This window comes from Colossoma macropomum, unplaced genomic scaffold (genome assembly GCF_904425465.1).
Source record: "Colossoma macropomum unplaced genomic scaffold, Colossoma_macropomum, whole genome shotgun sequence".
NCBI classification, from domain to species: Eukaryota; Metazoa; Chordata; class Actinopteri; order Characiformes; family Serrasalmidae; genus Colossoma; species Colossoma macropomum.
Genome location: NW_023494792.1, coordinates 16,799,306 through 16,813,317, shown reverse-complemented (window position 1 = coordinate 16,813,317; position 14,012 = coordinate 16,799,306). Strand labels below are relative to the sequence as shown.

The 14,012-nt window shown below is 39.2% G+C and overlaps 1 protein-coding gene across 1 annotated transcript in view; it reads right to left on the bottom strand.

Annotated features, from left to right (window-relative positions):
• nell2a (neural EGFL like 2a) overlaps positions 1–6,921 on the bottom strand; it is a 71,751-nt gene extending 64,830 nt beyond the window's left edge. Inside the window, exons 1-2 of the mRNA XM_036576289.1 lie at positions 6,569–6,921; positions 6,197–6,325 (exon numbers count right to left, since the gene is read on the bottom strand). Of these exons, the coding sequence (XP_036432182.1) occupies positions 6,197–6,325; positions 6,569–6,620 (181 nt within the window). The 5' untranslated portion in view covers positions 6,621–6,921. The remainder of the gene's footprint in view (positions 1–6,196; positions 6,326–6,568) is intronic.
• Positions 6,922–14,012: the final 7,091 nt, after the last annotated feature.

Genomic DNA, 14,012 nt, shown 5'->3' with positions numbered 1-14,012 from the left:
AGCCAAATGTTTTATCTCAGCAGTAAGTGTGTTTTTGCCAACATAACATTACAATACATACAAATAAACATAAACAGAGCAATAATAAGAAATAAACTCTTGTTTTCAAGAATGCTATTAATATCTATGCAGAAGAACAAAGGTTGGCTTCCTGACTTTTCAATGCCCTCTAGCTACTGTATGGTTTTGTTCAATTCCATTATCAGCACACCTGATCTGATTTAATGAAAGATTGATTAAACAAACTTTTTATGTATTTACTTTATTTATTTTTACTTTGTTTATTTTTCTTTATTCTAATGCTAGTATTTTTGCAAATAAACAAGTATTTATTGCATAGATAAATAGCTTTACATTTTGTTTTCTCTGATGTCCTTAGACTTTTGTACAGTACTGTACATGTATTTTTTTAATCACAATCAGAAACTAGCGATAGAATTCCATTTTGGAGTCCATCTAGTAAAGAAATTAAATTAATCAAATAAACAAAATGGATTTACGCCAGGATCAGTCCTATGTAGTCTGATGATAAAGGTGGATCAACATTTTTATGGCACTGAATAATTAAACCCTCCCTTGGTCTGTACTAGTTGTACAGTCTTTGATATTCAAGTGTTCACTAGCACTGATCAAATTGTATTCTGTTGTGACAACAGCCAAAAGCTTAGTGTGCATCTCACACTACAGGAGGAGAAATTAAGGATTCTGTCAGACTAGAGGGAACTGATAGAGAATTGGTAAGAGACGGACTGCTAATCACACCATTTTAATTGCTGAATGCAATACAGTGCTCCTCTTGTCTCTTCACCTTTTAATCACAGCAGGGTTTCAGTCTGTCTGTCTGTCTGCCCTTAGAGAACCAGCTCCAGCCTGTCAAAGGATGACCCTTTCATCTCTACACAACCACAGAGTCTCTATAGGCGGAGAGCAGGAATAATAGAGGACAGTGAGGAGGAGGGGGTTTGGCTGATGAGGATTTAATTTCCAAAGTGCATCTAAAATCTAAAGTAGCCACAAAAACATTTGCTCCCTTATGGTTCAAAGCCCTTAACCACTGCCAGTTTGAGAGATTGGTCAATTACCTCCCTATCATGACCAAAAAAGGGGAAAATGAACTAGAAGAGATGGATGAGTCTTCCTATGTGATGCCCCATGCAATGCAACTCTCTTTCTCTCCGCTTTCCATATTGGTCAGCCTCACTAGGGTTAAATCAATAGTTTCACTGCAGGAGACGCTGGTCGATTAGATATTGGCAAGCTTCTATAGAAGGTGACCACCTGCTCTCAATGGGAGCTGCCTCATATGTCACTGAGACAACTCAGAAACAAAACCGAATGCTTGCTGCTCATATAGCCGAATCTGGTTAGGTGCAAGGAATTTTTTCAGCAAAGAAAAGCACACATCAGCAATTTCCCTTCAATATGAGTAAATAATTCCATTCACAATATGACAACGAAGGCTGTTTAGAGTTCTCCATATTATAGTTATGAGTTTCAATAAAAATAAAATCTTTAGGAGAATTCAGAAAAAAAACAAACACAGGGGGTCTCAGCTTCATTCGTGGGAAACAATGCTTTAGGCTACAGATCGACGTTCTAATCGTATCCTCAGGACACAGCTTTCATGGTTCAGAACAAAGCATGGCGTTCAATACTAAAGAATAAAGCTGATGTTTTTAGCAGACAAGAATTTCCTATCTAGAATTCCAAGGTCTCATCTTTCCACAAGCAAACACATCTTGATGAAGGTATAAGCTACTGTGACTACAAAAACTGATCAGCAGTTCAGTGATTATAATAACAATAACAATAATCATAACTTTTATTTTTATGTGGTTCATACATCACTTGCGGCTCATACATTTCCAGCTAAAATTCACACAGAGCACCACATGAAAGAATAGAGATAAACATTAAGAATACAAACACAATAAACATACCTCAAAAGAAATGAAAAGCGTTAGAAAGTTCTAAGGAAAAAGATTAACTTAAAAGCCTTGTTTTCAACAGTAAAGTAGTATGACAACCTCTGAAAACGACGTGCCCTAATGCATAAAATAAGAAATAAAAGCATTGTCCAAAATATTTCATGAATTGGCAAAATGGACAGGGATTGTCTGAGCTATCCAAGTGTGGAAACTACTCAGCATTTCTTCACACTTACTAAATCACTAAAGCACATTCTCAAAACACATCCCAGTCAAACTCCTGTTTTGCTCCTCTTTATACTTTTACAAAGGCCAGCATAAACAATATAAAACCTGATTCTAGATCAGCACAGCTATGATGCCAGACTCTATGATTTCACACCCCTGTCCTGCAATATGAGTAGCATGTATGGGAAGGTTTTCAAGCAAAGCTTCACATTCAGCTTGATTATGGTAATGAAAAACCCTCAGCGGACACTCCATCCATCCATTACACGCATTGAGGGTGCAGCAGTTCTAAAACCAGGCGTTAGTGCTACCAGCTGTATCAGTGCAGCTATTCTTCTGGAACAAATATGAAACCCTCACCAAAGGGCACCTTCAAACCTGCTGGGACAGCACTCTGGGCTACAGCCTCTGACTGATTCTCCTGTGATGGCCGGTACTCGGCCACTTTGAGGTACAGAAGCTTTGCTTTGAGGGTTCTTTTTGCTTGGAGAGATAGCTAGAGTGTAACTGTGGGCAATAAGTCTGACCAATGCACTCAGAAAGCTGACTTTTACACCAAAGACATGTAACCATAATAAAATCTGATCGAATACTTAATCTTAACATGCCTCATAGACTGCCTTAATGCAACGGTTCTGTCTTCCACCATGTAGTCAAGTTACTAATGTGTGTTTGGTGTGTTAATGTGTGTTTGCATTGAGGCTGCAAGACTAATGTAGCAAACAAGCAGTAAAAAGTTATAGCCTATGAACTAGCATTGTGCTACTGCATGCCTAAATCGTCACATTCTTGCCTCACTCCTACAATTAACCTGTGGTTTCTGACACTGTATGATACACTATTATCTATAAAAATGGAGAAAAGTATGTTGCATAGCTCAATACAGTAGTTGCATCAGGGCTGGGCAATAGTACAGTATTTATTGTTATCATGATCAACTACGTCACTATATGCTTTTCCGAGCATCGTCAGTACTTAAAACACTTAAAACCCTTCCAATTACCTGTTTTATTACAAAGATACCATATTTTGTCCTGTTTCACAGTATGTGAAATGCTGAATGTAATTCATTGTACTCATATTTTTTATATTATGTTTTAATGCACTTTGTTTATATCGCGATATATCATGTATCGTAAAAGCTTGTTAATTGTGATATTACACTTTTTCCCTTTTCACCCTAAGCAGCAGTCATCTTCAAGACTACGTATGTCACATACTTTAGTCCATTTTTTAAGATAACACTAAAGTCACATACCACCAGTGTAAAACTAAAAAGGCAAACCTCAGAAAATGAAGCATTTTTCATTAAACCATCGCTTCAAAAAGGAAAAATTACACTTAACAGCGAAGTAAAGAATTATAAACGTCTATACAAACATGCTTCCATGCAACCCCACATAGAGTGAATACAAAAAGACCCAGAGTAGTACAATTTATTTTCCACATAAAGATAATTGGACCCAAACACAGGTCTGACATTTGAAGATGCCTTTACATAAGCAAAGACATACTGACAGGTCTAACAATGTAGCAGTTTACACTCCTGCTCTCCGTTCAACTTCTCCCCTCCTGCCTTCATGCCACCTGTCCCAATTAGGAGATGTAGACAGAGCTGAGGCTCTCCAATTTTATCCTATCAGTCCCCCAGGCCTATCTGAATGTCAGTCAGAGCAGCTCTCATAGGTGCATTCTCACATCAAGCTTCTTTTACTGAACATGTGTAGGTGGTGTGTATGAGTGCATGTGTGTGTGGGGGGGGTAAGAGCCGCCGTGTATAAGATATGTGCATTAGAGAGAGAAAGACGGAGAGAGAGAAAGAGAATGAGAGAACACAAGAATAAGTGAATAGCCATAAGCCGCCTGCTTCTTTCCTCATATCTCCCCAGGAGGCAAAGCAGCAGGTTTATTCACCTCCCCATCTCACAAGCAGCTGACTGGCAAGCCTCCATCACACCACACTCTGGATAGAAATTTCCCTTTAAGGCTGAGCCATTTGGACCATTTTTCCTTATCAAAATGCTAAGCATGACCATTACAGGAGAAACCGCAAAACCAGTTTTCCACTTACACAATGCTTCTAAAACTAGAAATAGCTCAACCAGAAGAAAGATCAAAAATAGAGATGGCACGACACCACTTTTTTCTGATACTGATACTAATATTAAAATCCTGCATTCTAATATAACAATCTAACATTTCTTCTTTAAAAACTACTCGGCTTTAAAATTAGGTATTTTTTGAACAACTTTACTAAAAGGACAATTATAGTAAATATTCAACATTTTGTTTGATTAAATCATTAAGATTTAGACAAAGGCAGTAGTTTGATTTGAAATGTGCCATTCTAGAGAAACTTAACAATTTGTTTACAGAGGTGGTGATAGGAACCAGACGTCTGAAGCATTTAATGCTTCTAAAAGTTACACCACAGAAAGCTATTATACAAAATGCACATCCTGATGCCTTTGTTTTACACCAGTTTGGAGATATGGTTATGCCCTAAAACATATTTTTTTACATCATTCATGGCGGAGAAGGACATGCAAGAAGTTGTAAAGCAAAACAGTGCCCAAAGCTTTTAGATTTATCACTATTTTATCATTATCAACTTTACATGTAAAACGCACAGAAGAAACCTGTGGGTTCAACTGCTAGTTTGGATATAAAAAGTTTTAGCCATATTTACATTGCAGACATCACAACCCCTGGTCCCTATCACCACCACTGTGAAGAAGTGGTGCGAGTCAGTAAGTTTCTCTACAATTAACCATTTTATTTCAAACCACTTTGAATGACTTAAATCTCATTATGCATAACAATTATGCAGAAATATAAAAAATTATGTGTAATTCACCTGTGAAATAAGCATCTAAAGGTAGGCTATCACACTCAAAGCATTTTCTCAATCAAGCATTTTCTGCTGATGTGAGCCTAACACTGACCTAGTATTAGACATACATTCATGTCCATATAGTTTATATAAAAAGCAGGCAAACTCTTCAGGTAATTGGCATCATACTGTGTACTACTGAAGACAGTGGTCACCGACCCTCTTCCTGGAGATCTACTTTCCTGTGGATTCTAGTTCCAACCTGTGTCCAATATGCTGCCCACCTTACCTAACACTAATGCATCTGATCCAGCCAATCAAAAACGTCTGTTCCAGCTAATTAACTTCTGGGTGTGGTCAACTGTGGTTGGAACTAGATTCTGCAGGAAGGCAGACCTCCAGGACCAGGGTTGGTGACCACTGACTGAGGGGAAGTACACAGACACACAATGCAGCCTCTTCCACACTAACCACATCTATACTGCAGGAACACTGCCAAGTTCTTAAATAACCAAATACTCGAATATGTAAATCTTCACTACTGGACATCCCCCAGAGCAGATATCGGATTGTGTTAAAGCACAACTGGATCATCACACAATACAATCAGCACATACTACAAAAAATGTATTCCTTCTGTATTTTGCATAGGCTGGTGTGCTTTGTTTGAAGACTAATCTTGTTATACTGTCTATTATTCTCGACTGTCTCTACACACAGGAACACCATCCTTTATTTTAATGGATTAAAGAGCATTTTAATGGAGCTCTGCAGGGCCTACGTCCTCCCACTGAGAGAGTATTTTAGCCTGTTCAAGAAATACTAATCAGCAGACTGATGATGGGTTAGATGCATCCGCAGACGTTCAGCTTTGTGATTTACTGAGATGCAGGAAAGAAAAAAAAACCTGTCCCTGTGTTGGTAATGATTTCCAAAGCTGCCCTTCATTTCAGGAGTATAAAAATCCAGAGCCTTTATTTTTCTAATTTGGTGGAAAACCACAAGACTCACAGTGGTAACACAGGTGTCTCAACTCTGTAGTGAAATCTAGCATGTGAAGCAAAGCCTAACAGAGACACTACATGCCTTAAATACAGTCATGGTCCACTTAAGTGTCTTCATAAAGGAGCACAGAGTGAATAAAAAGTTGCTAAGATATCTTAGAAGTAAAGTGTCAGAAAACAACAGTATAAAAGCATCCTGTTACCTTGGAAGAGGTAAGCTCTGGACTCGTCGTGGAAGCCCTGGACCTGAGAAACTCCCTTGAATTCTGCTCCAGGGCTAAAATCCTTAAACACGCTGACGAGGAGAGAAGGGTCCACACCGAGACCTGCAACTGGAGCCAACACACACAACAGCACTAGGACCTTTCTAGAAACAAAGCAGCAAACATCTCTTCGCTAAATGATAATATCCTTACAGAAGCGAGGGAAAGTGAGCAGTTCTGCGTTAACGTCCAGGCTATGATGTGTACCGTCTCTCGTTAAGCTTACGAATAGGTGTAATACAACTGTAATCTGCCGTTGGAGGTGACAGCTCTTGTTTTTACCACAAACCCGCTGACTAACATCAAGCCTACCTGAGGAGACGAACAGCGCTCCGAACGCGACCAGAAACTGTAATAACCCCATCGTGGATTGAGATTAGTCCATGTTTTAAATCTCTTCCCGAAAATGAGGCGTTTTGTGGAGGAACCCCGAACCAGTTCAACCAAACGAGGTCTCATACATCCCGAAATGCTGAACTCCGCATCACCACAACTTAAAACACCGCACACACCTCAGAAAGGACGAAAAGCACTCCAGAGGAAGGGAAACGATATCCTCACTGAAACACACTCGACAGGACAGTGTGAAGGAGAACAGAGCGCGGAGCCGACCGTTGGCTACCGTCAGAGTGGGGTGAAGTAACGGTCTCTCCTGCTGCCTGAGAGAGAGAGAGAGAGAGAGAGAGAGAGAGAGAGAGAGAGAGAGAGAGAGAGAGAGAGAGAGAGAGAGAGAGATTGGGGGGCGCAGACTAAACTCAGAATCCCCCTGGTGGTATGCCAGCGCCTTATCAGAGTTTTAATTCCTGCGCAGGCTATTTTACAGCAGTATCGGTGGAAACTACAGCACGTACATCAGCCCTTACTTTGCTGTTCTGTGAACACCGTCATTCACAGTGTTTGAGTTTTTCTGACTTTGATTTCACATTAACGTCACTCAGTCATGTAGAGTTCACTCTCTCGGTCTCCTCAAAATCTGTGTCACTGGGACTTCAGTCACTTCTACACTGTGTAAATACACTGACAGTTAACGCTACACAACTCACCCAAAGACATTAAATAGTAAATGAACCAGCGAGATTTTCATCACTTAAAAACTTAAAGTCAACAGCAACAATGGCTAAATGCTAATCTGTGCTAGCAGTGAGTTCAAGTGTACGCTGGTTGTCGTGTCTAGGGCTAGCTAATAGCTATAGATAATAGCTAATAAGCTCCGTAAACACAGCTTTACACAGTTATTTACACAAAATCCTAAACTAATTTTCGCTACTACTATTACTTAATCCGAAAATACTGTTCCTGCTATTAATCTGGCGCGCTAAAACTGACGATAACAACACCTCAAACATCATCACATGATCTACAGATGAAAAAGGAGGCAGAAATGTGTATAGTGTTACAATCTGAGCGTAAAAACAGATGAACTAAAGAACAGCGTTTGGGAGGAAACTGATAAACAACTCACAAACTCAAAGGATGTTTTATCTGTCAGCGTATCGGTTCTTCTCTCTGTTTTTCAAAATGGTTTGTTCTATAAAACGTTATTTTTTCAATACTTTTGCAAAATCATAACAATTGCAAATGCATGTTTTCTGGAACTGTTCTGGCTCTCTCTGAGCATATGTGATGTATTTTTTTCTTTCCTACAAAATGGATGTTTTTTTTTTCGACTTGATCATCAAACGTTTTTTGTACGGAATGTAAAAGAAAAAGATTCAACTGTTTTGGTGCCCAGATGCCTGAGACTGAATCGATGTTCGGTGAATATTAGGAGGACCTACACTTTTAAAAAGGGTTCTTCAAGGTCTCTTTCACGACGACAATGGTTCTATATAGAACCACGAACACTCAAAGAACCCTTTGCATGATTAAAAGGTTCTCTGCATCATGAAAGTGTTCTTCATATTTGTGTAGAATGTGTTGTATGTGGTTCTATATAGCACCAAAATAGGTTCTGCTGTTGTTACAAGCTTGACATCCTAACAATAGACAAATGCTTCTAGGTGCTATATAGAACCCTTTTCAAAAAGGTTCTGTATAGATCCATATACAACACATTGTCCATCAATCTGAAGAGCCCATTCATGATGCAAAGAACTCTTTAATCATGCAAATGGTTCTTTGAGTGTTCATGGTTCTATATAGAATCATTACTAAAGAACCCTTGAACAACCATCTTTTTTAAGAGTGATAGGACAATGTGGCAGTTTAAAATAGAGTTTTGGTAATAGAGAAATAATACAGCCACACAGTTTAGGTAAGACATGCTATGCTGCCAAGCTACTATAAAATCACTTCATTTTTGGTATGTGAATAATGCGACACTCTCAACTCATATGTTGTTGTTTCTATTGGCTTACATTTTTTAAATGATCATTATTTTGTGTGTTTAGTTCTGATTATGGTAAAATTTTAATTAGTTGACCATATGATTAGGCTATTTTAAGATGGTGCAGTAAAATTACTTCACGGATGCGTTTGCACTCTGAACTGATACTTTTTGTTGATTACTTATGTGAAAGAATCATTTTACACTTAAATTTCATATCACTTTAATATGGGCAAAACAACCTGCTCCTTTCGCTTGGTTTTGAACACATCCAACAATACTTTCACTTTTAACTAATTGTGACTCACTTTGTAGGAGTGTATTGTGTACATGCTTCTGGTACCAAGTCACTTGCAGCAGTTGGCAGAAAATGGGAATGAATAGTAATAGCTCCACATGCATATTTTACATGTCCAAAAGACAGCTGGCTTACACGGGGCTGAAACACTGGCACTGCAAATATAAGTTTATATTTGCACTTAAAAATGGTTCTACAATGCAGTCATTTACATGCTCTGTTATCTTCTATAGAAACATGCCTCACTGCTGCAGGTTGTGGATCATGTCGGTTTATGTCACCCCATTGACAGTGGCATTAGTAGATCACCAAAAAAGAAACAGTGGATCAGGCTTAACATTGTAACATTTAAATATTTGGCTAGTTTAAGATGGTGCAGAGTCACTTCACTGATGTCCATGCACTCTAAACTGATACTTTTGTTGGCTACTTTTGCAAAATAATCATTTTACAGTTCAGTTTTATATCGGTTTAATATGGGCAACACAGTCTGCTCCTTCCTCTCGGTTTTGAACACATCCAGCACCTCCGAATTGGAGTGGGACATCCCTATTAGCAGGGGCTATTATGTACACCATAGTCATGCCATTCTACCACAGCAGGTTCATTTCTTGACATGAAATCTTGAGACTTTGGTTGACTTTGGTTGACTTTGGTTGACTTTGGAGGTGGTTGTTGTCCTTGAGAAAGTCTGATGAGAGACACACAGTGTGGGTCTATGTACTGAATAGTTGAGAGTGCTGGATGTAAAGAGCTGTGTGGAGACTTCAGTGAGAACTAAAGCGTGTGTTCTATGCCTGACTGGGCTGATCTTAGTTAATGAATGATTTCTATTCTGCTTTCTAAGATGGAATCAAAGTGTGTGTTTCTCTGTCTGCTGCAGCTTGTTCTGCCAGGTGGCTCGACTCTCACGCTACAGCCCCCTCTAAACACCTTAATGTATGCCATAATAGTAGTGCCTGAACACTGGAGCAATTCTGGCTACAAAGCAATTGTAGTGTTTTTGGCTTTAGATTAAAAATGACTGAATCTCCACTCTGATGGTATACACAGTAAAGCATGAGTACACTGAACAAATTCTTGCTCAGCACACTGTCTACAGGTATTTGTTTCAACCATTTCCTTGATTAGCTTCCCTTCTTCATAATGGAAGAGGGTTCATTAGCGCAGCAGAGGGATGGTATTCAGGGTTGAAATGAGTTTATGCTGGTCCTGCATGGTCTGCAGGCAGAGTTGCGCTCATTGAGGCGTTCAAAAAAAATCTGTAAGGTCAGTAGTTTGAAAAGTCATGGTAGGAAGCCAAGAACAGAGGGAGGAGTTTGGTGAAGTTTATCCAAGTAGTGATGCTGCTATATGATATGAACAAAGACCATATGATGAGAACAAAGACCTACTTCAAATTACAAATTGTCAGTGACTAAACTGGGAGGAACTGGTGAGAAATACATTTAATAAAGATTAAAGAATGATTTAATCACTGTGACCTACACAAAGATAGAACCACTCAGTATAATTAGTACAGCAAAATGCAGAAAGCACCAATTTTTTTGCAGCGCATATTGAACAGCCCTCCCCCTCACTTTACCCATTTAAACTCGGCACCAAGGCGGTTTAAACGCTTGCCCAGCTCCCCCTCTCTCTCACGTTGTGTGGGGTGTGGAAACACTTGGCTACCCAGGCGGGTTTGTGGGCGAGCTGAGCGCTCAATTTAGCTCCGCGTCTATGGGAGCCACTCTGGATCATCTCCTCTTGTGTTTGTTAACCTTCCCCTCTGGACCAAGTGTCCTTCACAGAACCATTTCCAATTTGAAATCGGACCAATTTCCATCGCAAGTATAGTGCCAGTTTTTCGTGTCCTCTCTGGGAAGCCGTAGAAGTCCACTGTTCCTGTTCCGTTCTTTGAGACTGAGTCAAACTATCCACTCAGGCAGATGGCTAATGAGAGGATAACTCTGAGTGAGCCGTTTCTGTAGAAGACCCAATAAAACAACATGTTTAAGGCCTGTTCTGGATCCAAATGGGGAGAGGCTTTTGCTTGCCCTGGTGGCCTGTTTGGCAGCGCTGAAAGAAGACAGAGTCTTATCAAGGAGCCAGCAGCTTTTTCGGAGGATGGTCCGTCAACCTCTGCTTCAGGGCTGCTGTCCAACTCCAATCCGAACCCACACAAACATCTCCTAATAAGAGGAACAGATCAGACAAACAACAACCTGTTACGGTTCTCTCCTATTAAAAGTTGATATTGAAAATCCATTTTCGCACTCATCCTCAGCGATGATGATGTGGGTGTTCAGTCACGAAAGTCCATCTACGACTCCTACATAGAAAGTGATGAAAAATACATATTCATCATCTCAGCGGAGTAAGAAAGAGAAGGAACAGAGACAAGTTTATGTTAGAAGGCACAGAGTGGATAGATTATATTGGTAATCGAGTAATCCATTGATTATTTTGATGTTCAAGTGCATAATCATTATTTATTTATTTATTTATTTTTGCAAAATAAAAAAAATTCTAATAAATAAAAGTAGACTTCACTGAACATTAACTACCCAGGCCCAGACCTTGAAAGATTCCAAAATACTTTACTGGCTAAAAGACAAACTACGAACCTAAAAGACGTCAATAACAATGTAAAGACCCCAGAAAGTAAACTTGTTATGTTAGTAGGCAGACTGGACGTTTAACCTCTGCACAACATAGTTATAGCATAAGTATGAGGTAAACAATGATAATATAGTCATAACATTTTATATTTCCTGATGATGTTCTCTCCTAAATTCATCTCCAACCATATTGACTAAAGTCATGCGTACATTTCTCAAGAGGTACTTTTTAATGTACCTTCTCTCGTAGAACTCACATAATATTTCCATGAACAGAGGAGCTGCACCTCTGTTGACTGTCTTGTAAATAAAACATGGAACAGATTACAAAAGTGAGAAAGCAAAACCAGCAAGTGTAGAACCACTGCAAAAAAACAATACAACAAATCTCCAAAAAAGATGTTTGAAATACAAAACTTTTGAAATATGTAACAAAAAATGCATATCAATGTGTGTACAACAGAGACCAGTGGGGGAAGTTCAAATAAGCATCATCATCATGCATCATAGATTTTAATGAATTTCATTCATTTTTTAGATCAAGTAATTTAGTAATCTTGACAGCCCCAAAACATACAGAAAGTACATGTTTTGATCTCCAGGCTTTTTATTTTATTGTTCTGTTTTAAAATTTTAAAAGGTACAAATTTATACTTTTCCTCTGGGGAAAAAAAAAAATTAAGGTACACAATTAGACTTTAAAACCACTGTTGTACCTTAGAGGGTTAATTTTTGTTTGCACCTTGATGAAAAATTTCTATCAGTGTAGCCAAACTAAATATATGGTCAACCCTTGCCGTAGTGGTGCGTCTTTGTGGCATATGCCAAGGACCACACAGCTTTGGGGAGCTTAGGGGGTGTGGCCATGCAAAGTGTCTCTCTGGATGCGCTACGCTCATGGTTTAATATGTCAGCTCTGCACTAGACAACTGTAGCATGTTCAAGAAATCTTTCAACATATTATTGATAGGTGTTGTTCAGCATTTATTCACTGGGTTTACTTTGCTAAAGATGCTTATTGTAGAGGGCTGAGCTATGAAATGCACTGGGCTGTGTGTGTGGGTAGATAGAGAGCCGAGAGAGATGTGAGCTGGGTAGCAAACAAGCTTTTAGAGAAAAGAGAACTCTGCTTATGTTAGGCGTTGCTGTGGCCAACAACAGCTGGGAAACAAAGCACCACAACTTTAAATAGCTGCGAACACTACACAATTATAGCATAAGTACAAGGTAAAAATGACAATATATTCATAACATTTCATTTTCCCTTACAAAACTACTACTGTCAGATGTTCATCTTCTTTCAAACACAGAAAAGTGAAATCTTTCTGGACTCTCCTGCTGTTTATCTGGGTCACCACTGTAAGCAGGTGTGAGCCTGGCTTCTCTTTGTGTCTAGCTCTTTGTGTCTATATGTATGCATGAGTGTATTCACGTATCCCCAGTGTGTATGTGTGTGTGTATGTGTGTCCGGCCAGCACAATATCTCTTGTGAGACTGTCCAAAACCTCATCAGACCGCTGACAGTAGGAATGAGGAGAGACAAAGCTTGACAAATGGAGTTGCATTGTAGTCAACACAAGTTGTAATTTCCCAAAGTGCCACCAGGAAAACGAAATGAGAAAAACAACACGAGCTTGGCCAGAAACAGGAGGTGAGCCATTTAAGCAGCAGCCGTGTGGAATTGGATTGCTGGAGAGAGAGGAGTGACTTTGCTGCAGAAATGAAACAAAGAAAGCATATAATTACTCCAGTCTATCAACTTATTTGGCATTGCTAAACATTCCAATATATCCTCACCGTTACATCAAATCCTTGCAACCCCCATTTTTCATTTTTAACCATTTCAAAATGCCAACTAATATTGGTGCACAATTCATGATGAATGGACCAACAGAAACTATCCAAAATAAATTACATTGAAGGTTTATTTTTCTTTCTGTAAAATTTCCATTTCAGAGATACAACAGCAAAGCTATTATACAGTTAACTTATTTAAATCTAAAATAAACAAGAGTAAAAGAGCAAGCGTTTGTGATTCAGCCTCAGCACAAAGCTCCAGTGAAAAGGCCACAGTATCCCCTCCTGAGCTCGGTGAGACGCCACATTGATCAGGTGGGCCGGTGCACCAGCTCTAAATGTGCCGACCGCTGTGAGAGAGCACAAAGTGCTGCTTTGTCAGGTACACCGCTGGAAAAATGTCAAATAAATGCTTCAAAACCTATGCATGCTAAGTATTGACAGCTCACTATTAAATAGATGGTGCAGCTGTATTTGTGGCATCAGCCATACGTTATACCAGAGACTTTGTTTAATACATTGAATATTTTGTGAATGATAATCCAAGTAGGCACTGGATACTCTCTTATCAGTTTTTTCTTATCCCTCATTGAGTCTCTTTATATTCTCAAATGTGTTTGAATATAACAATGCTGACATCTAGTGGTTAAACGTCAGTGGAACGTTAGGTTTGTTACAGCTTTCATTTATTCTGCAGTGCCTTCCAAGGGTGGAGATTTATCCATGCACAAA